The sequence below is a fragment of the Zeus faber genome (genome assembly GCF_960531495.2).
Source record: "Zeus faber genome assembly, chromosome: 4".
Lineage (NCBI taxonomy): Eukaryota > Metazoa > Chordata > Actinopteri > Zeiformes > Zeidae > Zeus > Zeus faber.
In genome coordinates, this window is record NC_137191.1 from 36,801,456 (window position 1) to 36,826,873 (window position 25,418).

Consider the following 25,418-nt stretch of genomic DNA (forward strand, 5'->3'; position numbering starts at 1 on the left):
AGAAAGTCATGGAGAGAAGGACATAGGAGATAGAGACAGTAGGAGAGACAGGTGGAGAGAGAGACAGGTGGAGAGAGAGACAGGTGGAGAGACGTAGGAGAGACAGGTGGAGAGAGAGACGTAGGAGAGACAGGTGAAGAGAGACACATGTGGAGAGAGAGATGGAGATAGACAGGAGGAGATAGAGACAGGTGGAGAGCGAGACAGGTGGAGAGAGAGGCAGGAGGAGAGAGAGACATGTGGAGAAAGAGACGTAGGGGAGAGAAACGTAAGAGATAGAGACAGGAGGAGAGACGGGTGGGGAGAGAGAGACAGGAGAGAGAGGCGTAGGAGAGAGAGACAGGTAGAGGGAGAGGCAAGTGGAGAGAGACATAGGAGATAGAGACAGGAGGAGACAGAGACAGGAGGAGAGAGAGACAGGTGGAGAGACGTAGGACAGAGAGATAGGTGGAGAGACAGGTGGAGAGAAAGGCAGGAGGAGAGAGAGACATGTGGAGAAAGAGACGTAGGGGAGAGAAACGTAAGAGATAGAGACAGGAGGAGAGACGGGTGGAGAGAGAGAGACAGGAGAGAGAGGCGTAGGAGAGAGAGACAGGTAGAGGGAGAGGCAAGTGGAGAGAGAGACAGGTAGAGGGAGAGGCAAGTGGAGAGAGACGTAGGAGATAGAGACAGGAGGAGAGAGAGACAGGTGGAGAGACAGGTGGAGGGAGAGGAGGGTTTATTATTGTTGTGCTGTTGTTACGTCACATCCCAGTGCTGACAAGCAGGGGGCGCTCCTTTCAAACTAACCAGGTAACTGCACCACGTCAGCCGCGTGTCTCCGCTCCACGTCCCCGTGTTCTTCGCAGGGCAGGTCGGAGGAGGGCGCCGGTACCGGCACCGGCACCGGCACCGGCACCGGCCGCTCCGCCGTTCTGTCCGCCATGTTGTGACGCTCCGCCGCCTGCCGCTGACCTGTGCAAGCGACCGGCTCAGGTATCGCGGGAAGACGCGACCTGATGGAGCCGAAGTATCGCGAGACGACGGGTCCACACCGCACCTCAGGCCAAAAAGTCCCGTGACCAGCCAGACCGAAGCTTCATGACGTCACGGCGCGTCATGCTAGAACACAAATGAGATCATTATGGAGACGTTGGAGATTATCGGTAGATTCATTGAAAAGGTTGATAAACAACGCGCCACTGAGAGTGTGCCGCGGGGCTCCCTCGACGAGTTGAACCCAGTGCAACGTTATATCCATAAAATGTACATTTTCAAATAAACAACAACAACCCTCTCATCTAGGAACTCGATGATATATAAAAACGATTCCAAAATCAGAGAATAGTAGAGCTGATGCAACCATAAATGTATTATGTTTCTTAATATCGTTTAAATTCGACGTTTCGCGTCAAGCGTCACCTTATAACACCGCAACATAATATAATAACTGCATTAATGACGTCACATGAATTATTGTCTCCCTGCTCTGAAGGTTGTTGCAGTACCACGTGTTGTCCGACAAGTGGCGCCGTTCGGACTGTGTCGCACACTTTCGACCGTTTTCGACACTTCGAAAGAAGAACGCTTCGGAAAATCTTAATCGACAAAGAAAAACATGTGTACATGTATAAACGAGTGACGGTGAGCTCAAATAAAGATACAAATGTTAAACATTACCGATAAAAAAACCCCAATATAATTATACAGGTGAATAACCTGAAACAGGAAATAGGAAACAGGAAGTGGCTGCAGCGCGCGCCTGTTCGCCGTTGTCGCGCGCAGATTCAAAACATCCAAGATGGCGCTGGAAGCTGCGCTGCTGTTCCTGCGGCTAGACCGGATCAACCAAGGTACCGGCACCGGCACCGGCGCCGGCACCGGCACCGGCTTTACGCGGATAAGCTGTAGGAAACGAGCAGGGAGTGTTTATCGGCCCCCGTTTGGCGAAGGGCTTTCTCTGGATACAAACGCGACACTACGAACGGGTCCAGTGGCAGCGCCGTGTTGACACTTGTACTTCTAGGGTTAAAAGTTCTTCCTGATGTAATTATACTACTTCATAAAGTACTGCGTTTCCATGCAGGTCCTGATGACTATCTATCTATCTATCTATCTATCTATCTATATATATTGGTGGTGTCATAGTAATGTTATCATTTATAAACAAACAAACTAAAGATAAATCCTGATTTAACGAGCGTTGCACAACGTGAATGTGATAGAAATGCAGTGGAGTAAAAAACATAGACAGTATGTCTTCTTTGCAGTGTGGTGGATTAAAGTATCTGAAACTGCCATAACAAAATGAAACATGAGAGCCAACATGGGTAGCATCTTCTGCTTTTAAACCTGTATTTACCATCATCAGTGGTGGAAATCCTTACTTCACTGTACTGCCGAGAGTGCTAGTACTTTACTGTACTACTGGTTACTTATAGAGGCACTTTGTCACCTGTGTATTTGGGGGAAAACAACTTTAATGAGTTGGCATTTGGATATAACCCATTTGTAAACAATGCAGTTAAACACAATGGATTAATAATCATCTTTATTTTTTGCACAAAGTGTTTAGAGAGATTGCACTGTTTTCCAAGCTGCAGCATTTAAACAAAATAGAAATACGTTTGCTTCTATTGCATCTTCAAATTAAATATTTTAAGATGTTCCGGTCTAATCTTCTACACAGCCTAATGTTGAAACACTCACTTTGTAACTGGTATCAGAATTGAAAATAGCAAATTACAAAACTTAAGGACAGAACGCAGGTAAAGGTAAAGGTACTGACTTTAAGTTCTAATCCATAAATGACTACTACGGTTAAAATGTGGAAAACTCTTCGAAGTTTAGTTTGGTGCCGTGTGCACACGGGTTGGGTGTAGTTGATTTTAAATATCAAACAAATATCACACTTCTTTCCAAGTGAAAACAATCTTAAAAGACTAAAATGTGGTCTTTGTTTTCCAGTCTGGGTGGATGCGTTGTGGGACTATGAGTTCACGGAGGCAGAGCCGCTGGATGCCGCCGTGGAGGAGGAGATCTGTGACGCTGGAGCGGCGGCATTCCGGAAGCTGCACGACTGTCTGCTGCAGTACGCCGGCGAGGGCGAGGCATCTGTGGTACGACCGCACCCTGCTCCCACAACACTGACCGTCATCCTGCATCACCTGGTGTTGACCATCTGTTGTGGGAGAAAGTCATGATTCATGGAATCAGTCGTTGAAACTCCTCCCGCTGCTTGCTTTCTTCCTTTTTATTTGAGGTGTTATTTAGTTGCTGTGTTATTTAGTGAATTTAATGCACAGCCAGCCACTCATTATCGCAAAATATCCCCTGACAAGGTGACCAGGACGCAACTGGCTTCACGTTATCCTGTTCATTACATGGGGACTTACCAAATCAATGAATGCATAGACACAGAATAGTGATCTGAAGTAAAAAAAAAAAACAAAAAAACCCCAAAACATTTGCCCTCCGTATGACTGAACTATTTATTAACGATTAATTAACATTTATTGTGAAATGCATGGCTGAATTGTGTATTTGGATATTGATGCCTGCCTTCATCTCTGGTGGGGCAAAATGTTTTCTTCTTGCTCAAACTCTTTTCTCTCTTGGCCTTTTTTCGGTTTCCGACTTGCTCTTTATTTATTTATTTCGGCTGAGGTGTTACCCGGTGTTGGGGCATACGCCGGTTACATTACTTGCCCACCGCCCCTCCACAGTCTTTTTTTTTTATTTTTTATTTTTTTATCGAGCAATAATACCCATTTAGTTTGTTTTCGCTTATCAGCGCTGCTATTCATCAAGTAAAAGACCCAATTTGTAAAATACTGAGCGTGGTATTAATACTTAGTCTGAAGCTACAACGGTTGAGCGCCGTGGAGTCACATTTCACCTATCACAGGAGGAGAGGAGAGAAAGAAGACCATAGAAGACCTTAGGTCAGGCCTGGATCGGGACCTGTCTTCCTCCATTCGTAATTCGTGCTCGTGCTTTACGGAGGCACCCCCCACACACACCTGTTGTAAAATGTCTGGTGTTTCCGGTAACACCGGTGTTGTCATGAGTTTATTAACTCGTGGGATCGTGGCATCCCTACTGAGGTCTTACCAGGAATCTAAAGTTTTGTGCTCACTGAATAAGTTGACTTGAAGTCTCTTATTGTAGTTTCTATGCGACGTCACCAGATGGCGCCACTCGCTGGTGTTGGCATTAGGGGGTTTGCAGAGTGATACGAGGAACGTGAAAGTGGTTGTCTGTGCAAACTCATTCAGAAAGAACTGGCTGCTGTTTGCTGCTGTTGACCAATTATAACCCAGTATTCCACAGAGCCGTGGAATGAGCATTATCAAGACTGCAGTGTGAAGAATTTTGAGCTGGAATTTGACATCAAATGTCAAACTGAATCCAGTTTGTCCAAGTAGGGTCTAACTACCCCTCCTGCCCCGTCTCCACCTGCAGAACATCTGGGGGTTGTTTGGACAGAGCGGCGTCTCGCCGAGGACTCTGGTGGCCGTCCTGTCCTACTTCGTGCTGAAGGGAAAGTCCAAAGCGGCTGGCGGACGGCAGCGAATCGACGCCCTGCACGCGGCGTCCATCTACCTGCTGCTGCTCGGAATCCCAGGTAGGAGCCCAGGAAGTGGTGGTCGCCTGTAGGGGACCAGTACAGTACAGGCCTCCCAATGACTAACTACCACCACCAGTACAGTACAGACTTCCCAGTGACTAACTACCACCACCAGTACAGTACAGACTTCCCAGTGACTAACTACCACCACCAGTAAAGTCCAGACCCCCCCAGTGACTAACTACCACCACCAGTACAGCACAATACAGACCTCCCAGTGACTAACTACCTCCACCAGTACCTACCTCCCAGTGACTACTGGGAGGAAGGTGACTACCACCACCAGTACCATACAGACCTCCCAGTAACTAACTACCACCAGGGTAAAAGTTACAACCACCAGCCTTTACTGTGAGTGTCTTTCCTCCTGGAAGGGACACGTCTCCTTTCTCCAGCCGTCTCTAGAAATGACCTGTGTGAATGGTCTGCATCTCTACAGGAAGCATCGCCAACCAGGTGTTTCACCAGGTTCTGTTTGATACCTGCTCGGACCTGAGCTCCCACTGCTGGCCGCAGGAGTCCAGCAAGAAACGCAAGAAAGACGGCGTCAAGAACTCCCAGGTGGACAGCAAGCGCTCTAAACTGCCCAGGAGCGAAGGAGAGCAGGTCAGCGTCCTCCTGCCTCCCCCCGGCCCTGTCCTTCCTCAGTACAGATCCTCCTGCTTCTGGTTCCAGACGTTGTCTGAAGCCACAAGGCCAGGAGTCCTCTGCCTTGACCTGCGAATGCCTGGCTTTGGGAGCTAAGGCAGCCACAGCAAACAAAACGAAATTCCATCATAAAACAAAGATCTGACTGTCGTTTGACTTATTTCTGAGTCGATTGCAGATTTTTGTCGCACTATTGTTCATTATTTTGGAATCATATTTGTCGCTGTGATTATCTGCTTGGGAAATGTGTTGTTGACTCTGGTCGTCTGGTGATGAGGTGGACTGTCCCGATGCTCTTCAGATGGACGAGGACGAAGAAGAGCATGACGATGATGAGGAAGAGGAGCAGGTTCATCTGTCAGCTCAGGACCTGGTGAAGATCCGGGATGGGGTGGTGGTTCTTGTCCAAAGCCTCCTCAGACTCCTTCAAACCCTGTCCCTCAAAGACAAAACGCAGAGCGCCAACAACTGTGCCCAGGTAGGTAATGCTTCTACTGTAGGTACCAGCTTGGTTCCGCCAACTAGTTAACTGGATGTCCTACTAGTTAACTGAATACCCAGCTAGTGAAGTGGATGTCCTACTAGTTAACTGAATACCCAGCTAGTGAAGTGGATATCCTACTAGTTAACTGAATACCCAGCTAGTGAAGTGGATATCCTACTAGTTAACTGAATACCCAGCTAGTTAAGTGGATATCTTACTAGTTAACTGAATACCCAGCTAGTTAAGTGCTGTCTTCTCCCTCAGATGTTTGCGAAGCTGATTTACTTTGAGCCGGTGGTGGAGCCGCTGAGTTTCGCTGCCGTTGGGTGAGTTCAGCTCCATGTGTCCAACTCCTTCTGACTCTTCCTGTGTGTTGAGGAAAGAAGCGCCGCTAGGCTGTGATGCTTGTTGAGCTGATGTAGTGCTAATTCTGGATTGCAGACAGAAATGTTTTTGTTTTTTTAATATCTTTTTCACTGGGAAATAAACACCTCCATGTCAAACTATCGTTAGTGTAGCTAAAGGCAAAATAGGAAAGTAGTTTCTACCCAGACAGAAAAAAACAAACCAGAGGGGCCGTTTTAAACTGGGGGGCCATTGAAGGGCTGCCTCTGGCTCCACAGGGTCTCTTTGTCCAGCTCCCCGAGATTAGGTAATAAATACTGTGACGTTGGCGGAGTGGTCGTGGCCTTTGAGCCTGTCCTTATGTCCTGGGCTGCGGGGCCGCTCAGGCTGGCGCTCCACAACTTGTGGAAAAGCAGGGACGTGTGGAAGTGTTTGGCTTCCAGGCCAACGAAGAGGGCAAACCCCAAAACATGGTAGAGCCGTTCTGCCAAAGCTGCCTGAAGGTTTGTCTCCCCAAGGGTTGGTGTTGGGCAACCGCCCCACCGGTCAGAGACACATCACCACCGGAGCCAAAACAGATGAGACTGAAGTGTCTATTCACTCATTTCAGTGGTGAACAAGAGATTTGATTTTGCGTTCAGCAGACACCCATTTGTATGTTCTTAGATATTTTGTTAATAAATATTTTTGAAAAGATAAGTTCAGGTCTTCATTTTGAGGGAATCCTTGGTTATGGGTGATTTTACCACAACACGGAGGTACCAAAGCTGGTGTCCGTGTCCAAGTCAAAGTTTGGTATGGGAACAGCACTAGGCCGGGTCTGTAGGCCCCGGGCCGCACCAGCAGTGACACGTCACCGCTGCGGTCGTCTGGTCTTCTACTCCAACGAGCCACTGTGGAATGTGCCGGCCTTCAAGGGGTTCAAGTCAATCATTGCTGTTGTTTTCATTCACATTTGGAGTCCGTTTATGAACGTAGTTTGCTTGGCTCGTGAGATGAGCGTTCATTGTTTATATGCAGAGATTCATACGACTCTAACGGGCACTAGGACCCCGGAGACTACCGGGGCTGTCCGGCTGGGTGCCTGACTGAAATAATGCAACAACTGAATAACAACGAGGAATCCAAAACAACCTCCCAGGCGTGAAGTCAAATCTAGAGTCTATTCCTGGGCCTGATATTTGTTTTTCCTGCTGTAATGATGATATTTTATTTACGTATGCGAGGTTCAACTTGTGGTGAAAACCTAATCCATGTTAGGACGGTACATCAGCCATTTTATGTATGTGGTTAATGCATACGGGACTATGTGATTCAATGTTTTCACAAAATACATATTTTTATTGGACCTTTATGGGAATCTACGCTCCAGTTCACACTTTGAGCCCGGCAGAAAATAAAGCAGAGCGTAGGAAACATGCTGCTTCCATGATGATGAGGTTTTGCTTTGGCGATGCTTCTGGTGTGGCCCGGCAGTTCTAAATTTGGGTTTAAACATTTGGTGGGGTAACAGTGGCTGCCCTGGCAACCAGATTTGGGCCGTTGTCAAGCATCTTCTGCAGTCCGGTTGCCTCATTTTACCAGTTTAACACCTCGCGGTCAATACAATCTATCCATGGTATCTATTCATCGGACTCCATTGTAAAACAACAGCTGACGCATTATCGTACATCTAGAAACCCTGTTAGGATGCTGCTTGTTAATTAGCTGACGTCCACCTCCCAACGCCACCCGCCCCCCACGCCCCCACCCCCTGGTGCTGAGGTGTCATAGGCTCCCTCTGGTCACGTACATCACTCTGGTTCTTTCAGGGACGTTTCTCAGCTGAAGAGGATTCCCGAGCTGGCGTTCCACGGCCTGAGGCTGCTCTGCTCCCCTCACCACGGTGACCAGACCGAGGTAGGATCAATCCCATCATGCTTTGCCGTGGATGGTCTTGTACTTCCATGACAACCATAGATTGGATCAATGTTCGCCAAGCAATCTACTGGTTTTACACCAGAGCCAATTAGTAATAATAAACACATTAGTGTGTGTGTGTGTGTGTGTGTGTGTGTGTGTGTGTGTGTGTGTGTGTGCGTGTGCGTATGCGCGCGCGCGTGTGCGTGTGTGCACATGTGTTGCAGGGCCTGCGCAGGGTTTTCCAGAGGCTTCTCTTTGTGATTCTGATGATGAGTAAAACAGGAAGTGGGAAGCCATCCCTGCTGGGGGCCAGTCAGACCGTCATGGCCGCCCGGGACCACGCCCTCCATTTTGTCTGGTAAAGGAGTTAGAGCCAATGCGTCACGTTAACGTCCTGCGTTGATGACATGTCAGAGAGACGGTACCTTACAGGGTGAGTTGATGACACCTGTGTCCTGCAGTCAGGTGGTGGAGGACCTGACGGAGGCAGCCCTGCCGCTGCTGCACGTCCTGCTGCAGCACGTCTGCTACCAGGTCAGCGTCTTCTTCTGCTGTCGACCGGGTCAGTCACAGGAAGCGCGCTGTGTCTCTACTTCCTGTTGTCATGCTGTGTGTGTGTGTGTGTGTGTGTGTGTGTGTGTGTGTGTGTGTGTGTGTGTGTGTGTGTGTGTGTGTGTGTGTGTGTGTGTGTGTGTGTGTGTGTGTGTGTGTGTGTGTGTGTGTGTGTGTGTGTGTGTGTGCGCGCGCGCGCGCGCAGATGGTGGAGAGGAGCGAGTTCCGTTACCATGGCGCCAAGGCCGTGGGCACCTTGGCGTCTCAGCTGCCGAGCGCCGGCTACGCCAAGTTTAGCAGCTGGCTCTACAGCTACTCCAAGCACAGCAAGGTAACTAAGTACTACTACTCCAAGCAACTAAGTACTACTACTCCAAGCAACTAAGTACTACTACTCAGAGTAACTAGGTTCTACTACTCTCAGTAACTAAGTACTACTACTCCAAGTTACTAAGTACTACTACTCCAAACATAAACTAACTAAGATATTTCTTATTAGCTGATGGTGTTTCTGTCTCAATGAGCAGTATGAGGTTGAGGAAAGTGTTTGACCTGAGGATACTGTAATGCACTAATCCACCCCTCCCTTCAGATGGTGTTTCGTCTGTTTGCGGTGGACGTAGCGATGGTGCTGTTGGAGCAGCCGGAGAGGACGGCGGACTCCAGCGTGCCCCCAGAGCAGCACCACTTCCTGTTGCACCGCTTCCTGGTTCACAGCCTGCTGTTCCCCCGCCAAACCGACCCCGCCCCCACCGTGCGGGCCCACGCCCTGAGCTGCCTGGCGCAGTGCCTGGAGGGCCCGTCGCTCAACGCCACCCGTGCCGTGCAGGACCTGTTCTCCAGCTGTGAGGCACCCGGCATGCCCCGTCGCACCTCTCTGAGGCCCCGTTCACACCGCACCGTATTTGCGCCGATCTGGCCCCCGTCACCGTCGCTCGTTAGGTTTGTGTCGAGGGAGCGGGCGGAGCCGTTCGGGTGTTGGAGAAACCTCGGAGCACTTTGGGAGCTCGGGGACGAAAGCAGCAGCCGACGAGCTGACGGAGTGCGAGAGAAAATCGGGCGGAGGAGTTGTATAGAACTGTATATGGAATGCATGTTACACAGAAACAAAGGAATATTCTCTATTTTCGCCGCTTAATTATGATTATTGTCATAATTAAGCTCCACCCCTTTGCACACGTCCTTTCTATCCTCTGTCCACATTAAAGAAATGAGCAGCAGGCGACGGGAACCTGCACCAGCAAACCTCACTGAAAAGATTCATTGGTTTTAGCTTTTCAGCAAAAAAAAAACAATTAAGAAAAATGAGTGTGTCGTGTGAACACCCAGAGACGTCAGGACGTAGACGGCTATGTCGTCTGTGGACACATCAAGTCTAATAAGCTGTCTGTCTGCCTGTCTGTCTGTCTAGCCGGAACCCAGACGGTCTTGGAGGACAACGACACTCAAGGTAAAGTTTTTTTTTTGTTTTTTTTTTTGGGGTTTTTTTTTTTGTTTTTCCCTGGATCCTCCCTGAGCTGCAGCGGTCCAGAACCATCCATCTAAAATGTCTCCGGAGAGGAGTCGGGGGGGAGTGTGCAGCTTCTCACTCCTTCAGTGATTCCTCTGTTTTCCTGGTTTATGAATTTCATTTTATTTGCCGGCCGCCCTGCCTCGCCCAGCCAGCTTTAGCTTTCAGCGGCGATTTGACATTCACTTCAATGTAAGGGCGTGCTTCCTGCCACCTTGTGCTGAGTGTGTTGGTGCTGGGACTGTTCCAGGGTCGCTGGTCCACACCCAGAAGACCTATGGCACGCTGCCCTTCAAGACGGTGGAGATCAGCAGCACAGAGAGCCACGCCGACGGGGGTGAGTCTCATCTTAATGCATCATGGTTCACCACAAACCTTCCGGTGCACCGTCACCTGCATTGTTATCCCTCCTGGTCGTGTTTCGTCATTTTTTCAAATCAAATATGTCACGGAACAAATTCACCCCCACACATAATGCGGAAATGAAATATTTAAATTCATTTGTGACTCTGGTGGCATTTCAGCTGCATCATTTCAAAACAAAGTATCAAGATCAGTTGAGAAATTGAAACCTTAGATATGAATCGCGTCGGAACATTGATTTTATTTTATGATCCAGTCCTCCACGTATACTGTCGCTGTCTGTAGTCGTACAGCGCCTGCTCGGACTGGCTCACAACTTGTGAAATGTTGTATCTGGATAACTATCAGTAGCGCTTCCTCGATGAACCATTTTAACTCAATAAAAACACTGTGACAAAAACACAAAAACTGTGGCTGATGACCTCACGGCTCTAACACGTCACATATGTTTTTCAGCCAAAGAGAATCTGGCTCTTCTGTTCAGACGCATTTCCGACGCCAAGACCAACGTCAGGAAGTCAGCTCTGCAGGTGGAGCTCACGCCATGCACCGTCACAAGTTGTTTTAAGTCAGGTGTTCCCTCCACTCTCAGGTGGTGCTGAGATGTTTGTCAGCTCGTTGCTGCGATAACATATTACACCTTGTGCCTTCACTCATATTCAATGTATTCAATATATTCTATCTCAATATATTAAAGCTAATATTGATTTATTCTTTTTTTAAAAAGGCATTTATTAGCATTCAGTTGTATTTTCATTTCTGTTTTGATTCGACACCACGGTAAACAAAGATTCTTCAGTGGGTTTTTGATTTGAATAAAGCTTCGTTGGTTCGTTGGTTGACCGACCGACTGATTGATCACTCGATTGATTGACTGGCTGATTGATTGATCACCTCATTGATTGACTGACTGACCGATCGGCCCCAGGCGCTGGTGGGACTCCTGAGGCACGGCTTGGTCCCGCACACCTCAGAGAACCTGCTCCTGCTGTCGGAGCGCTGCCGGGACCCCTCCCTGTCCGTCAAGAAGAAAGCCCTGCAGTGTCTGGGGGAGCTGCTGGTGGTGAGTACGAGCCCCGTGGCCACGCCCCCACCCTGACCAGCGGATGTAGATGTAGCTTGCCCTCTGTTTTAGAGGATCTGGATCTTCTCTATTTATTAACTTTTTTCAAATGTTGGTTCTATCTAGGGCTGAATGATTCATCTAATTCGAGTCTGATATCTCAACTTAACAGAACGCAATTTTCAAACCTCAAAGCCTGCGATTTAACCAATATGGCCGTCCAGGGCCGGCTTTCCCTATAGGCAATGCGGGGGCCAGCGATGGGTGCCCACGATCAGCGCGCCAGAACAGTGTCTTTATCCTACATCTCCCAACTGAACCAAACAAGTTCTTAATGGGGACACTCTCTCCGTGCCCCCCCCTCCCCAGACTGTAGTGACTGTTTTCACGCTCCTCGCTGCCGATCCGGCGACACCCATGGCTGTAGCCCAGGCCACGGTGCACTGTGCAGGGCGTGTGCCGCCGGCAGAGCCCGGACACCTGAGTCCGGATGGAGCCTCTTCCGGAATAATGCGTCCATTTGTTTTTTTGTTTTTTTTTATTTAATGAGCAAAGAGCCGTCCCTGAGCGCACGGCCCCGGCAACATTTTTATAAAAAACAATACGTTTCTGTTGAAACACTGCATATTTTTTAAATGTTGATTTTCAGACTCAAACAATCACGAGGCCATGATGTGTTTTTTTTTTTTTTTTTTTTTTTTTTTGTTTTTTTACAATTCAATAGTTAAATAAAGATATGTTATTCATATCGGTTCATTTCATCATAACATGTGGGCGTGGCCGACAGGAAAGGGCAGATTATATGTTGTATCCAATGTTGTGTTGGCCATACTATAGAATGAGTTGCTCCTTGTGTTGAGTGAATAATACAGAAGATAAGGAACTTTAAAAAAAATCGCAAACTAAATCACAATCACAATATTGGTCTCAAAAAATCGCAATTCAATTATTTTCCCAAATGGTTCAGTCCTGGTTCCATCACTTGTGACTGCCAGCTCAACCCGCTGAGGAACGTACCACTCTGCTGCAGCTTCTCAGTGGCTTCAGTGCAGTCCAACCGAGCAAAGGATGTAGAGCTAAAGGAACATCGCAGCTCCCTTTTGAAGACAGGAAACCCTCTTTAACCTCACGTCTTTATAAGTTATACCCAAGAAAACAAACTCACAAACTTTGCATTTTATATCTATTTTTTTCAGGGATTTGACTATTTTTGTTTCGCCTGCACTGAAGTAGGAGACTAGAAAGAGGAAGTAGGAGACTAGAAAGAGGAAGTAGGAGACTAGAGACAGGAAGTAGGAGACTAGAGACAGGATGTACAAGACTAGAGACAGGATGTATTGAGACTAGAGACAGGAAGTAAGAGGCTAGAGACAGGAAGTTATAGGCTAGAGATAGGAAGTAGTAGACTAGAATCGGGAAGTTGTGCCCTTCCTACTGACAACCTGCTGTAGTGATTACAAAAAGTAGTTGAAATGAAATGTGATATTACTGTTATTCCAACATGTTAAAGAGTCATGGAACTATAGTTTGAGTTTTATATTTTTTTAGGAAATGTCATGTTTTTAATGGAATGTTTAAAGACATTCAAAACATTTTAAATAACTGTTCCGTTTTTTGACTGAAGTCTTATCTTAAGCCAACCCAATCCATTTGAGGTGGAGTGTTTTGGTGTAGGTTGTTTGTGTGACTTCAGACAAAATGCCTCGTTGTAGTCTCCACAGTAACCTGCAGCTCCCCCACCAGGCGTGCCCGGGCAGCGTGCTGGTGCAGAGTGCCTGGCTGCAGGGCGTGGTCCCAGCCGTGGTGGACTCGGAGACCTCGGTGCAGGAGAAGGCCCTGGAGGCTCTGGAGCAGGTTCTGCTCTTCCAGGTGAAGCCCTATGACCCCCAGGGCCACATGGACGTCCCCCAGAGGCTGGCCTGGGACCTGCTGGGCCTGCTCTGCCGCCGGGACCACAACCTCAGGTTGGAACACACTCTCTCTGGTCTCTCACCAAAAATATTAATAAATCTATTAGGGCAGCAGATATTTCTCTACAATCACTTTTGAATTTGTATGCTTTATTATTTTTAATATTCGAATGTATTTGAATTTTTATTGGGGGGGGTTATGCACGGCTCTGCAGCTCCAATCAGAGCGACCTTTTCTCCAAACAAAGCAAATGAAAACTCTAGATGTATTTAATTTACTCAATTTCCTGCTGCTGCTCCGATCACAGATCGGTCCTGAAAAAATCGCGCCCGTGTTCTCACGGCAAACGTCCCGCGGCCCGGCACGGTCCGTGAGCCGGCAGTTGGGAACCTCTGCGCCAGAGGACACTCCCTCGGTGGTGGTGGTGGTGGTGGTGGTGTTTGTTTCCCACTCTGATCTCCACATGGGTGTTATTACTGGACGTTGTGGTGAAGGCTCAGCACTGTCCTTGTACTCAGTGAAACGCTGGAGGAGACTTGGAACAGTGATGGATTACTTCCCCTCAATGTCTGATCAACTTCTACTCAACTCTATTGATCATCACAGTCAAAACATTTATTGTCAGTTATTTATTTTAAAAATAAATATACAATCGAACGGCAATTTCAGCATTCCAATAGTGAATTGTTTTAAATGTTTAAATTCTATTCAAATTTTTAATTTGGTTGCTGCAGCCCTGACATCTACCTGACAACCCGCCCCTAACAACGTGTACACAACAGGTGGGAGTCTGAGCATCACATCCGTGGTGGAATGAGATAAGAGCTGGGATCTCTGCGACCACTGTGCCTCCCTGTGCCACAGGGACTTTAAAGAACTCATTTTGGAAACGTGTCCATGCAAAGTCATTTGACCTTTCATGAAGAGCTGATCCTGTTCTGACCCCTGCCTCCCCCTCTCCCCTCTCCCCACCTCCAGTCAGTTCTTCACCTCCGCCTTCAGCGTCTGGTCGCAGCAGAGCAAGTTCTCCTCCGCCTTCTTCTCGGCTCTGCTGTCCCACACGGAGGCCGACCAGGCGGGCGCAGCCTGGATGCTCCTCTCCAAAGTGGCCGGCTGTGCGCCGCAGCTCTCCTGCGGCCCCGTGCTGTGTGCCTGGGAGCGCATGCTGGGGTGGGGACACGCCTCCACTCCTACACTCAGCCCACTACATGTCTTGTTTCTTGTATGGGAATCTGTTTTTCTTCTGTTTCATCTCAGCTCGAAGGACTTCTGCGAGTCGACCTGCTGCCACATCCTGAGGGTGATGGGAGACATTTCTGTACATCTGAACGAGGACACCAAGAGCAGGATCGTAGGTGAGAGAGAGACAGGGGGAGGGTGGGACAGGAGGAAGGTGAGACAGGAGGAGAGATGGTAACAAGTCCTCAAGATCTTTATTGAAACATCTCTCTGTCTGTCCACCTGTCTAACTTACCTGTTTGTCTGTAACCTGTCTAGCTCACCTGATGTATTCTAAGCTGTCTGTCTCTCTCCACCCGTCTCTCTTTCCACCTGTCTAGCCGAGCTGGTGTCCTGGCTGGGGACCCTGCAGATGTCTCTCTCAGTGATCAGTGTTGCCGTGGAGACTCTGTTTCAGCTGGGACGCCGTGAGGACATCAAGGAGACCCAGGTGGGTTGCAAATGTACCTACGTTCAGTGTTGATGTTGTGCTGGTGATGACTCGCTGCCAACCTTTCACTTTGACCTTGTCACCGTCTGACCTTTCGATCCATAATTAATCCTTCAGGCCTTCCTGAACGAGCACTGTGGAGAGCTGCTGTCTCTGAGTGAGAACTTCCTGTCTGACGTCCTGCTCAGAGAGGACGGAGCTCAGAACCCCGACAACAAGCTCCTGGTGAGGGGGGGGGTGGGGGTGGTTTCCATGGTAACACTGCCAGTCGCTGGTGATGAAAGGTTTGGTGACTGACGAGTCACTTGGTGAGAAGAGTCGTTCAAGTCAAGTTCAACACCGGCAGATCCTTTGTGTCTTCTCCTTCCAGGTGAAGAACCTCCACCTTCTGGGCGTGGCCTCGCTGCACTGCCCCGCCCGGGTCAGCAAGAGAACCATCCTGCTGGTGGAGTCCATCCTCACCTCCACCCAGGACGGGCCTCCAGGTACTGGGACCTACTGGGTTCAGTACTGTTTGGCCCTAGCACTAATTGAATACAAGTTGAAATGCTAGATCTGCATCATCCTCCCTCTTCATCATGTTTTTGATGTATTGCTGACTCAGCACTGAGTCTCCTGCAGTACTGTAACCTCCATGTTGGACTGTCCCCAGGGCCAGAGTTCAGGTCCAGGTCCCTGTCCAGCAGGGTCCGAGCGCACGGGGTCATCACGCTGGGTACACACACACACACACACACACACACACACACACACACACACACACACATATACATATACACACACACACACACACAGACACACACACACACTTGACATATCCTCGCCGTGTTCAGGAGATGAGACCCGATTTTTCTATATTTCTCAGCCTGTCTCTCTCTCTCCACCCGTCTCTCTCTCCAGGTAAGCTGTGTCTCCAGAACGAGGAGCTGACCCAGAAGCACCTCCCGGCGCTGGCCCGCCTGCTGGAGGAGGGTGGGGAGGTGGTGGTGCGGAACAACGTGGTGGTGGTTCTGGGTGACCTGTGCGTGCGCCACACCAACATGGTGGACCGCTACATCCCCAACATGTCTGCCTGTCTCCGTGATGACCAGCAGGTCATCAGGGAGCAAACGCTAATCATGCTGACCAACCTGCTGCAGGTCAGGCACCTGGTTCTCCCTGGTTCTAGAGCTTCTGTCTTCTCTCTGGTTCTAGAGCTTCTATCTTGTGGTTCTAGAGCTTCTGTCTTCTCTCTGGTTCTAGAGCTTCTATCTTCTGGTTCTAGAGCTTCTGTCTTCTGGTTCTAGAGCTTCTGTCTTCTCCCTGGTTCTAGAGCTTCTGTCTTCTGGTTCTAGAGCTTCTGCCTCTCTCTGGTTCTAGAGCTTCTGTCTTCTCCCTGGTTCTAGAGCTTCTGTCTTCTCCCTGGTTCTAGAGCTTCTATCTTCTGGTTCTAGAGCTTCTATCTTCTGGTTCTAGAGCTTCTGTCTTCTCTCTGGTTCTAGAGCCTCTGTCTTCTCTCTGGTTCCAGAGCTTCTATCTTCTGGTTCCAGAGCTTCTGTCTTCTCTCTGGTTCTCGAGCTTCTGTCTTCTCCCTGGTTCTAGAGCTTCTATCCTCTGTTTCTAGAGCCTCTGTCTTCTGGTTCTAGAGCTTCTGTCTTCTCCCTGGTTCTAGAGCGTCTATCTTCTGTTTCTAGAGCTTCTGTCTTCTGGTTCGAGAGCTTCTGTCTTCTCCCTGGTTCTAGGGTGTTCATATTCCCCCTCTTTCTCCCTGGGTCTAGAGAATTATCCATGTTCTCTCTGGTTCCAGGAGGAGTTTGTCAAATGGAAAGGTTCCCTGTTCTTTCGCTTCGTGGCTGTTCTGGTGGATCCTGTTCCTTCCATCGCCAGGTAACAACCTGCACAACGTCTGGAAAACATTTTAATATTGTACTCGTCCAAATGAACTGTAGCGTGAGGACTGGAGTCTGAGGAGGAAAGTACAGAACAAAGCTTTGAGTCGAGTTCCATTCTGACATCACTACTTCCACTCCCACGCTCTGCAGTGCGCGATTTAGATTCTCAGGTGTTGTGAAGTCATGTTCACGTCCTGTGATTGACCGTCTTTGTCCTGACGCACGCTGGACTTCCTGCTTCCTGCTCCAGCCTGTGTGAGTACTGCCTGGTCCACCTGCTGCTGAAGAAGAACCCCACCATGTTCAGCCAGAACTTCATCGAGTGCATCTTCCACTTCAACTCCTACGACCACCACAAGACCTACAACCGCTTCGTCCAGAGCGACAGGTGGGAGCCGCCGGGGAGGGCGAGCCGGTCGCCTCGTCTGCGTGTAATGGTGGAAGAGGAAGTGATGTCGCCAGGAGCGGTGTGACTACACTCCCGTCATCGGTTCCTGTTGTTCCTTTACTTTTGCCTTTTGTTTCTTAGGAATAAGATGCGGTTCTCCATGAAGGGAGCCCAGAACCGCGAGAAGCGTTTCAAGATCTACCGCTTCATGCTGGGGCACTTCAGCGACGCCCAGCGCTTCAGCGCCACCGGCAAGATCAACCAGACGGTGCTGGGTGCGCTTTTCCATTTCTTTCACCATCGATTTTTTTTGAGAAGCGCCGCTTGGCCTGAAATGTCGAGCCATCAAAATACGACAAAGGTTGAACTTGTACAATGAATATGGTACGAGTTATTCTACATAAAATGTGCAAAAATAAATACTACTCGTCAACATTTCACAGGTAAAAAAAGAAAAACAAGTGAGAATATTAAAATATAGATTATTATTTCATAGGATTATTATTACTCAAAGTCTTATAAAATCATTCAAATTAGGCATCCACTTTGTCCTTCTTGGCAACTGACAGCTGATGGTTGGCAACATGGCAACCATTTGTCAAAGGTGGCATCTCTTCCTGCTGAAGGCTCTAACTGTCTTTGTTAGTTGTTTTGGCTGTTTTACTTCCTGTTGTTTAACCCCTTCCCTTTCCGCTCACTCCGCCAGCCTGCTTCGCCGATGAGGAGTTGCCGCTGGATGCCGACGGAGCGGACATCTTGTCCGAGACCTTCAGCATCCTGAGCCTGCAGGAGATGAAGCTGAAGGTCACCTCCTCCTCGGCAGGGGGCGACGCCGAGGAGGAGCCAGAGGAGAACATGGCCGCCAAGGCCGTGCTGCAGGCCACGCACAAGAAAGTGGTGTCGCAGGTGACTGTTGAGAATGGAGGTCATCAAAAGACGATTTAACACACCAGACCAACCGCTGCAGAGAGGCGGAGCAGGCTCCAGCCGCTGCAGAGAGGCGGAGCAGGCTCCAGCCGCTGCAGAGAGGCGGAGCAGGCTCCCATCCCGGGGCCGCTCAACTGGTCCGCACCCCCTGGAATATTCACTCTATGAAAGATTTTAGCTAACACAAACAAACTGAGACTGCTTCTCCAACTTCCCAACTCTATAATTATTCAGTAATAATTATAGAGTTGGGACATTTTCACAGTGTTTCGCTGTGAAAATGTCAATATTTTGAAAGCAATCCCCAGTGTACTTTTTCAAACTTTTGGTTGTGGTCCACAGCACGTCCTGCTTGTCCTGATCCCGGCTTCCTGTCCCCTCAGGTCCAGAAAAAAGTCTTCATCGAGAACACCATCCCCGTCGTCATCGCTCTGAAGAACCTGCTGGAGCAGAAACGCTCCCCAGTCCTGCAAGACCTGATGGCCTACCTGCAGGTACCAGGATGGAGGGGTGAGGGAGGGAGGGATGTATAGCGGAGATGGATGGATTGACCGTACGGACGGATGGATGTATGGATGGAGGTAGAGATGGATGGAACCTCCCAGAACCCTTGGTGTGTGGCGCCCCCTGCAGGTGACGGTGCAGGACTACCGCTGTGAGGTGACGGAGTTCTTCCTCGGAGACGAGCAGCTGGCGGCCGAGCTGGAGTACGACCTGAAGATGTTCGACCAGGAGAGGGAGGAGCGAGAGAAGGAGATGAACAGATCTAACCTGGGAGGAGGAGCAGCAGGAGATGCTGTCGCTGTGTCTTCACCACGGATCCACACGGTCAGCAGGCGCACAACATAGAAACGGCCTGCAGGGGGCACCAGACGGTTCATTCAACTGGAACTCAACCTCCAGTGTCTATCGCCTGATTGGTTGATAGAACTCCTCCTCCTCCTCCTCCTTCCTCCTCCTCCTCCTCCTCCTCCTCCTCCTTCTCCTTCCTCCTCCTCCTCCTCAGGTTTCTGTCCAGAACTCTCCGGAAGCCAATCAGATCACTCTCCAGAGCTTCTTGACGCCGCAGCCTCAGCGAATCAACCGGCTGCTTTCCAGGCTGAGCCTCACTGAGCAGTACATTATTATTATTGTTTATTGTTATTTATTATTATTATGTTGCTTTAATACTTGTCATTTATTTTATATATAAACATATGATTTCATAATGTGAGGCAGTGATCGTCTTCTAAAAAGGTTTTGTACTATTAGTTTTCTTATAAGAACTGGACTCAGTATCAGAATTTACAGTTAGTGTGTGTTTGTATTGCTATACTTGTGAGAACCAGTGTGTGTTTCATCTTTTTAGTGAGGACATTTTGGAAGTGGTCTGGTGGGAAGTTGTCAGTGAGAAGTGAGGACATTAACAGAAGTGGTTGGTGGGAAGTGAGGACAATTTCAGAAGTGGTTGGGTGGGAAATAAGGACATTTTGGGAAATGAGGACATTTTGGGAGGTGAGGACATTTTGGGAAGTGGTCTGGTGGGAAGTGAGGACCTTTTAGGAAGTGAGGACAATTTGGGAATTGGTCGGTGGGAAGTGAGGACATTTTGGAAGTGGTCTGGTGGGAAGTTGTCAGTGAGAAGTGAGGACATTAACAGAAGTGGTTGGTGGGAAGTGAGGACAATTTTAGAAGTGGTTGGGTGGGAAGTGAGGACCTTTTGGGAGGTGAGGACATTTTGGGAAGTGGTCTGGTGGGAAGTGAGGACCTTTTGGGAGGTGAGGACATTTTGGGAAGTGGTCTGGTGGGAAGTGAGGACCTTTTGGGAAGTGAGGACAATTTGGGAAGTGGTGGGTGGGAAGTGAGGACATTTTGGAAGTGGTCGGTGGGAAGTGAGGACATTTTGGAAGTGGTCGGTGGGAAGTGAGGACATTTTGGGAAGTGGTCGGTGGGAAGTGAGGACCTTTTGGGAAGTGAGGACAATTTGGAAGTGGTCGGTGGGAAATTAGGACATTTTGGGAAATGAGGACATTTTGGGAGGTGAGGACATTTTGGGAAGTGGTCTGGTGGGAAGTGAGGACCTTTTAGGAAGTGAGGACAATTTGGGAAGTGGTCGGTGGGAAGTGAGGACATTTTGGAAGTGGTCTGGTGGGAAGTTGTCAGTGAGAAGTGAGGACATTAACAGAAGTGGTTGGTGGGAAGTGAGGACAATTTGAGAAGTGGTTGGGTGGGAAGTGAGGACCTTTTGGGAGGTGAGGACATTTTGGGAAGTGGTCTGGTGGGAAGTGAGGACCTTTTGGGAAGTGAGGACAATTTGGGAAGTGGTGGGTGGGAAGTGAGGACATTTTGGAAGTGGTCGGTGGGAAGTGAGGACATTTTGGGAAGTGGTCGGTGGGAAGTGAGGACCTTTTGGGAAGTGAGGACAATTTGGAAGTGGTCGGTGGGAAGTGAGGACATTTTGGCCGGTCCCTACTTTTTTCAGTTCTAACTTTGTGTGCCACACCCAGGCGCCAGGCCCCGCCCTCCTCAGCGTCTGTTGCTAGGGGACACTCGCAGGGGGAGTCAGCTGGGCGGAGCTACGTCTCTCTGGCAGCGTCAGGTACGAGCGTAACGTGAAGAGTCATGAAAAACAGCAGGAGGACCTGGTTGAACACCCTCTGTTCTCTCTTTCCAGTGATGAGGAAGGGAGACTTCACCACCAGAGCCATCAGCACGCCCGTGGGTAGGTCGGGAATACAACCAACAACCCTGCAGCGTTAGTGCCTCACTGCAAGGAATAGAACCAACAACCCTGCCACATTAGTTCCTTGTTCCAGGGAACAGAACCAACAAGCCTGCAGTGTCTGCCTTGCTCTGTCCAGTGTTGGGGGTTCTATTCCCTGTTTTGAATAGGAACAGTTAGAACTCAGTCATGAAACTTTTGAGATTTAAACTTTTTATTGAACATTATATTTTTTAATTGTTCAACTTTCAATTTTTTTTTTCTCAACTTGATTCAGTTTTGAAGGATTCTCCAGTTTTTAGGAAAGTGTCTCAGATGGAGCGGCATGCTAACTGTTAGCTCCTTGTCATGCTTGTAGATGGGATCAGCTAGCCTAGCTTTGCTAATAACAGGAGTTCCCTGGAAATAGAGGTTGAACCATTGAAAGCCTTTTGAAAGTTGGATCAACCCGTCTCCATCTCGTTTGTTGTCCATGCTTTTATCAAACTAACGTCGCTGTTTGGACCCAGACGTGGAATTCAACCTGACGTTCGGAGAAGCCATGAGCGCCATCGACAGCGACGACACCAGTAAGTGGATCCTCCCCGACCGCAAATGGGAGGTGCTTATGTCAGGGGCGGGGCTTATCTCAGAGGGCGGGGCTGGTGGTAGAAAGGGTGGAGGTGTCCCGCAGGTGAGACCCGCGTGCAGTTACAGTCACGTCTGATTGAAAGTGTTTGTGTTCCAAGGTCCTGGATTCCTTCAGCCGCTGAACAGAGACAAGACGTGAGAACAACTTATTATTACATGTTATTATTCAATGTTTATTATTACACGTTATTATTCAATGTTTATTATTAAATGTTATTATTAAATATTATTATTAAATGGTTATTATTTAATTTGTATTATTTATTTTTTATTATTTAATGGTTATTATTAAATATTATTATTAAATGGTTATTATTTCATGTTCATTTTGTAATGTTTATTTAATGTTTATTATTAAATGTTACTATTAAATATTTATTTAATGTTTTTATTACATGTTATTTATTATATGTTATTATTCAATGTTTATTAATAAATGTTATTCAATGTTTATTGTTAAATGTTTTTATTATTATTATCCTGTTTCCTGTTCTGCTTCCAGGGTTCCAGCTCCTTCCCAGTGGAACGTCCAGTCTCCGCTGCGTCAGAGAAGATAATTGTTCTTCGTTGTTTTTCTGTACATTACTTTTCACAGTGGTGCATTATAAGATGTTATTAAATACATAAACTTTATTGTTTATCATTTCTTTTAAATAACGGATGAATCAGAACCGACCTGGCTTCTCATTGATTTCTCAGCGTTCAAGAATGGGCGTTAATTTGAGATATTTATTGTTTTTCATAAATAACAGAACATAATTATGACCTAATTCCATGGAATTAAACCAATTTTGAATTTGAAGATAATATATTAGTTGTGTTATAATTGTTCTCTTCAGTTTAAAATCACATTTAAATGACATAAAAGCTGTAATCAGTTGGATCACCTCTGTCCTACAGTAAAGTAGTGAGTAGGACATACTACATAGGATGAGTAATACTCATTCACGCAGTACTGCTACACATCCTGATACCTGCACCGTGCCCTGCTGCTCGACAGGGGGCGACAAACACCTGCGGCCTGAAACCTGGTTGCCAGGTCTGACGAAATCCAGCCTAAAGCCTTGGAGATTTACTCTTTTCCACTGGAGCACAAGTTCATCAAACCCCCAGAAAAAAACGTGTCAATACAGGTACATCTCATAGAACTAGAATATCATGAAAAAGGCACTCCAGCAAGTGAAACCCAAATATGATAGAGATTCATTACACGTAGAGTGAAATATTTCAAGCCATTATTTCTTGGAATGTTGATGATTGTGACTTTAGATGATGAAAAGCCAAAATTCAGTGTCTCAGAAAATGAGAATATTGTGAAAAAGTACGATATTGTAAAGTCATGGTGTCACAGCCTCATCAAGCACCTGCAAAGGTTTCCTGAGTCTTGAAATGCTCTGTCAGTCTGGCTCAGGAGGCCACAGCGTCCTGGGGAAGACTGCTGACGTGACAGATTCCAGAAGACACTGACGTTCTCCACGAGGAGGCTGAGCCACTCAACGTCTAAAGAAGCTGCTTGTTCACACAGCGCCGTGTCCAGGCATGTTCATAGAAAGCTGAGTGGAAGGAAAAGGGATGAGCGCAGACCGACCCGAGGCCCGGGCTGCTAATGTGGCGTTCCTCGTGTGAAGCCACCCCTGAAGCAGAGACCACGTCAGAAGCCTCTTACCTGGGCTGTGGAGAACAAGAACTGGACTGTTGCTCAGTCCAACGTCCTCTTTTCAGATGAAACTACATTTTGCAAGTCATTTGGAAATCAAGCTCCCAGAGTCTGGAGGAAAAGTGGAGAGGCACAGAATCCACATGGCTTGAAGTCTAGTGTGACGTTTCCACAGCCGGTGATGATTTGGGCTGCCATGTCATCTGCTGGTGTTGCTCCACTGTGTTTTCTCAAGTGCACAGTCAACACAGCCATCTAGCAGGACCTTTTAGAGCACTTCATGCTTCCTACTGCTGATAAGCTGGATGGAGATGCTGATTTCATTTTCACCTGCCCACACTGCCCAAGGTACCAAAAGCTGGTTCCATGACCGTGGTGTCACTGTGCTTGACTATGGAGTATTGTCAAGAGGAAGATGAGAGACACCAGACCCAGCAACGCAGATGACCTGAAGGCTGCTCTCAAAGCAACCTGCGCTCCATGACACCTGAGCAGTGCCAGAGGCTGACGGCCTCCACGCCACGTCGCCTCGCCTCCATGCAGTCATTCAAGCAGAAGGAGGCACAACCAAGTACTGAGTGTATAGAAATGAACATACTTTTCAATTTCTGTTTAAAATATTGATCTTATGTAATATTCTCATTTTCTGAGACACTGAATTGTGGCTTTTCATCATCTAAAGCCACAATCATCAACATTCCAAGAATTAAAGGCTTGAAATATTTCACTCTACGTGTAATGAATCTATATCATATTTGGGTTTCACTTTCTGAAATGAGTGACAAACAATATTGAACTTTTTCATGACATTCTAATTCTATGAAGTCTGTGTGTGTGTGTGCATACATACACACACACACACACACACACACACACTTGGTGTGGGGTTGGACTCAAGTCGTAAGAATTGCAGATGGACACCAGGTCTAAATAGTAATTCAGACTTGACTTTTGCAGGAACAAACTAAAGAAAGTAAAGAAAAACAACAAAGAACTAAAGGATGGAGGAGACGCCCAAACAAAAGGTGGGGGTTGGGGGGTGGGGGCGTCTAAAAGACATCGACTCAAACACTGAAAACCACTGATCAGGCAGAAACAACCATGAAGCTTGAAGACGAATCATTTCAGATGTTTTTTATTATAAACTATGAAATAATTGTTCTGCAGACGATGATGTTCAACTGTTATTATGTTTGAGAGGCTAAATATTACCCTGATGTTACATGGAGGAAACCCCATGTTTGGGTGGGGGTCCTTACATGGAGCGCGGGGAGAACATGCAAACTCCACACAGTCAGGACCCTCATCAGGAGATAACCCTCCAGAGCACAGTGCCGCCCCACAAAACATGAGGTTTCCTCATCAGTAAGTAAGTAAGCAATAACAAATATAATAATAATACATATAGTAATAAGAAATATAATAATAATAATAATAACAAATATAATAATAATAATACATATAATAATAAAACAATAATACAGCCAGCTTGACCACATGTAATAATAACAAATATAATAATAATAATAATGATATAATAATAACAACAAATATAATAATAATAATACATCTAATAATAAAACATAATAATTATAATGCATATATTAATAACAAATATGATAATACATCTAGTAATAACAAATATAATAATAATAATACATCTAATAATAACAAATATAATAATAATAATAATGATATAATAATAATAATAATAATAATAATAATAATAATAATAATACATCTAATAATAACAAATATAATAATAATCCATATAAAAATAAAAATATAATAATAATACTACATCTAATAATAACAAATATAATAAAAATACATATAATAATAATAATAATACATCTAATAATAACAAATATAATAATAATCCATATAAAAATATAAATATAATAATAATAATACATATAATAATAATAATCCATATAATAATAACAAATATAATAAAAATACATGTAATAATAATACATCTAATAATAACAAATATAATAATAATAATGATATAATAATAAAAACAAATATAATAATAATAATAATACATCTAATAATAAAACATAATAATAATAATGCATATATTAATAACAAATATGATAATACATCTAGTAAAAACAATATAATAATAATAATACATCTAATAATAACAAATATAATAATAATAATGATATAATAATAATAATAA

The 25,418-nt window shown here is 46.7% G+C and overlaps 1 protein-coding gene across 1 annotated transcript; it reads left to right on the forward strand.

The window, feature by feature from the left end:
* Positions 1-1,774: 1,774 nt before the first annotated feature.
* Positions 1,775-22,206, forward strand: ncapd3 (non-SMC condensin II complex, subunit D3). The gene is made up of 35 exons (XM_079998988.1): positions 1,775-1,832; positions 2,947-3,098; positions 4,444-4,606; positions 5,049-5,215; positions 5,559-5,735; positions 6,006-6,067; positions 7,898-7,985; positions 8,213-8,346; positions 8,450-8,522; positions 8,746-8,871; positions 9,133-9,385; positions 9,952-9,990; positions 10,301-10,387; positions 10,870-10,943; positions 11,342-11,476; positions 13,220-13,440; positions 14,366-14,557; positions 14,645-14,742; positions 14,947-15,056; positions 15,174-15,281; positions 15,427-15,541; positions 15,709-15,771; positions 15,957-16,195; positions 16,843-16,922; positions 17,178-17,315; positions 17,457-17,590; positions 18,022-18,221; positions 18,626-18,736; positions 18,876-19,070; positions 19,249-19,358; positions 20,729-20,820; positions 20,896-20,943; positions 21,453-21,512; positions 21,672-21,708; positions 22,076-22,206. The coding sequence occupies exons 1-35, from the start codon at positions 1,781-1,783 to the stop codon at positions 22,128-22,130; spliced, it is 4,188 nt and encodes a 1,395-aa protein (XP_079855114.1). The 5' UTR covers positions 1,775-1,780; the 3' UTR covers positions 22,131-22,206.
* Positions 22,207-25,418: the final 3,212 nt, after the last annotated feature.

What these genes read in the sequence shown, in the direction of transcription:
- ncapd3 (XM_079998988.1), top strand. Translation starts at nt 1,781, where the DNA reads ATGGCGCTGGAAGCTGCGCTGCTGTTCCTGCGGCTAGACCGGATCAAC. An exon ending in TGCAGCACGTCTGCTACCAG is followed by an intron (nt 8,523 to 8,745) that starts GTCAGCGTCTTC and finishes GCGCGCGCGCAG; the next exon opens with ATGGTGGAGAGGAGCGAGTT. An exon ending in AGAGAGCCACGCCGACGGGG is followed by an intron (nt 10,388 to 10,869) that starts GTGAGTCTCATC and finishes TATGTTTTTCAG; the next exon opens with CCAAAGAGAATCTGGCTCTT.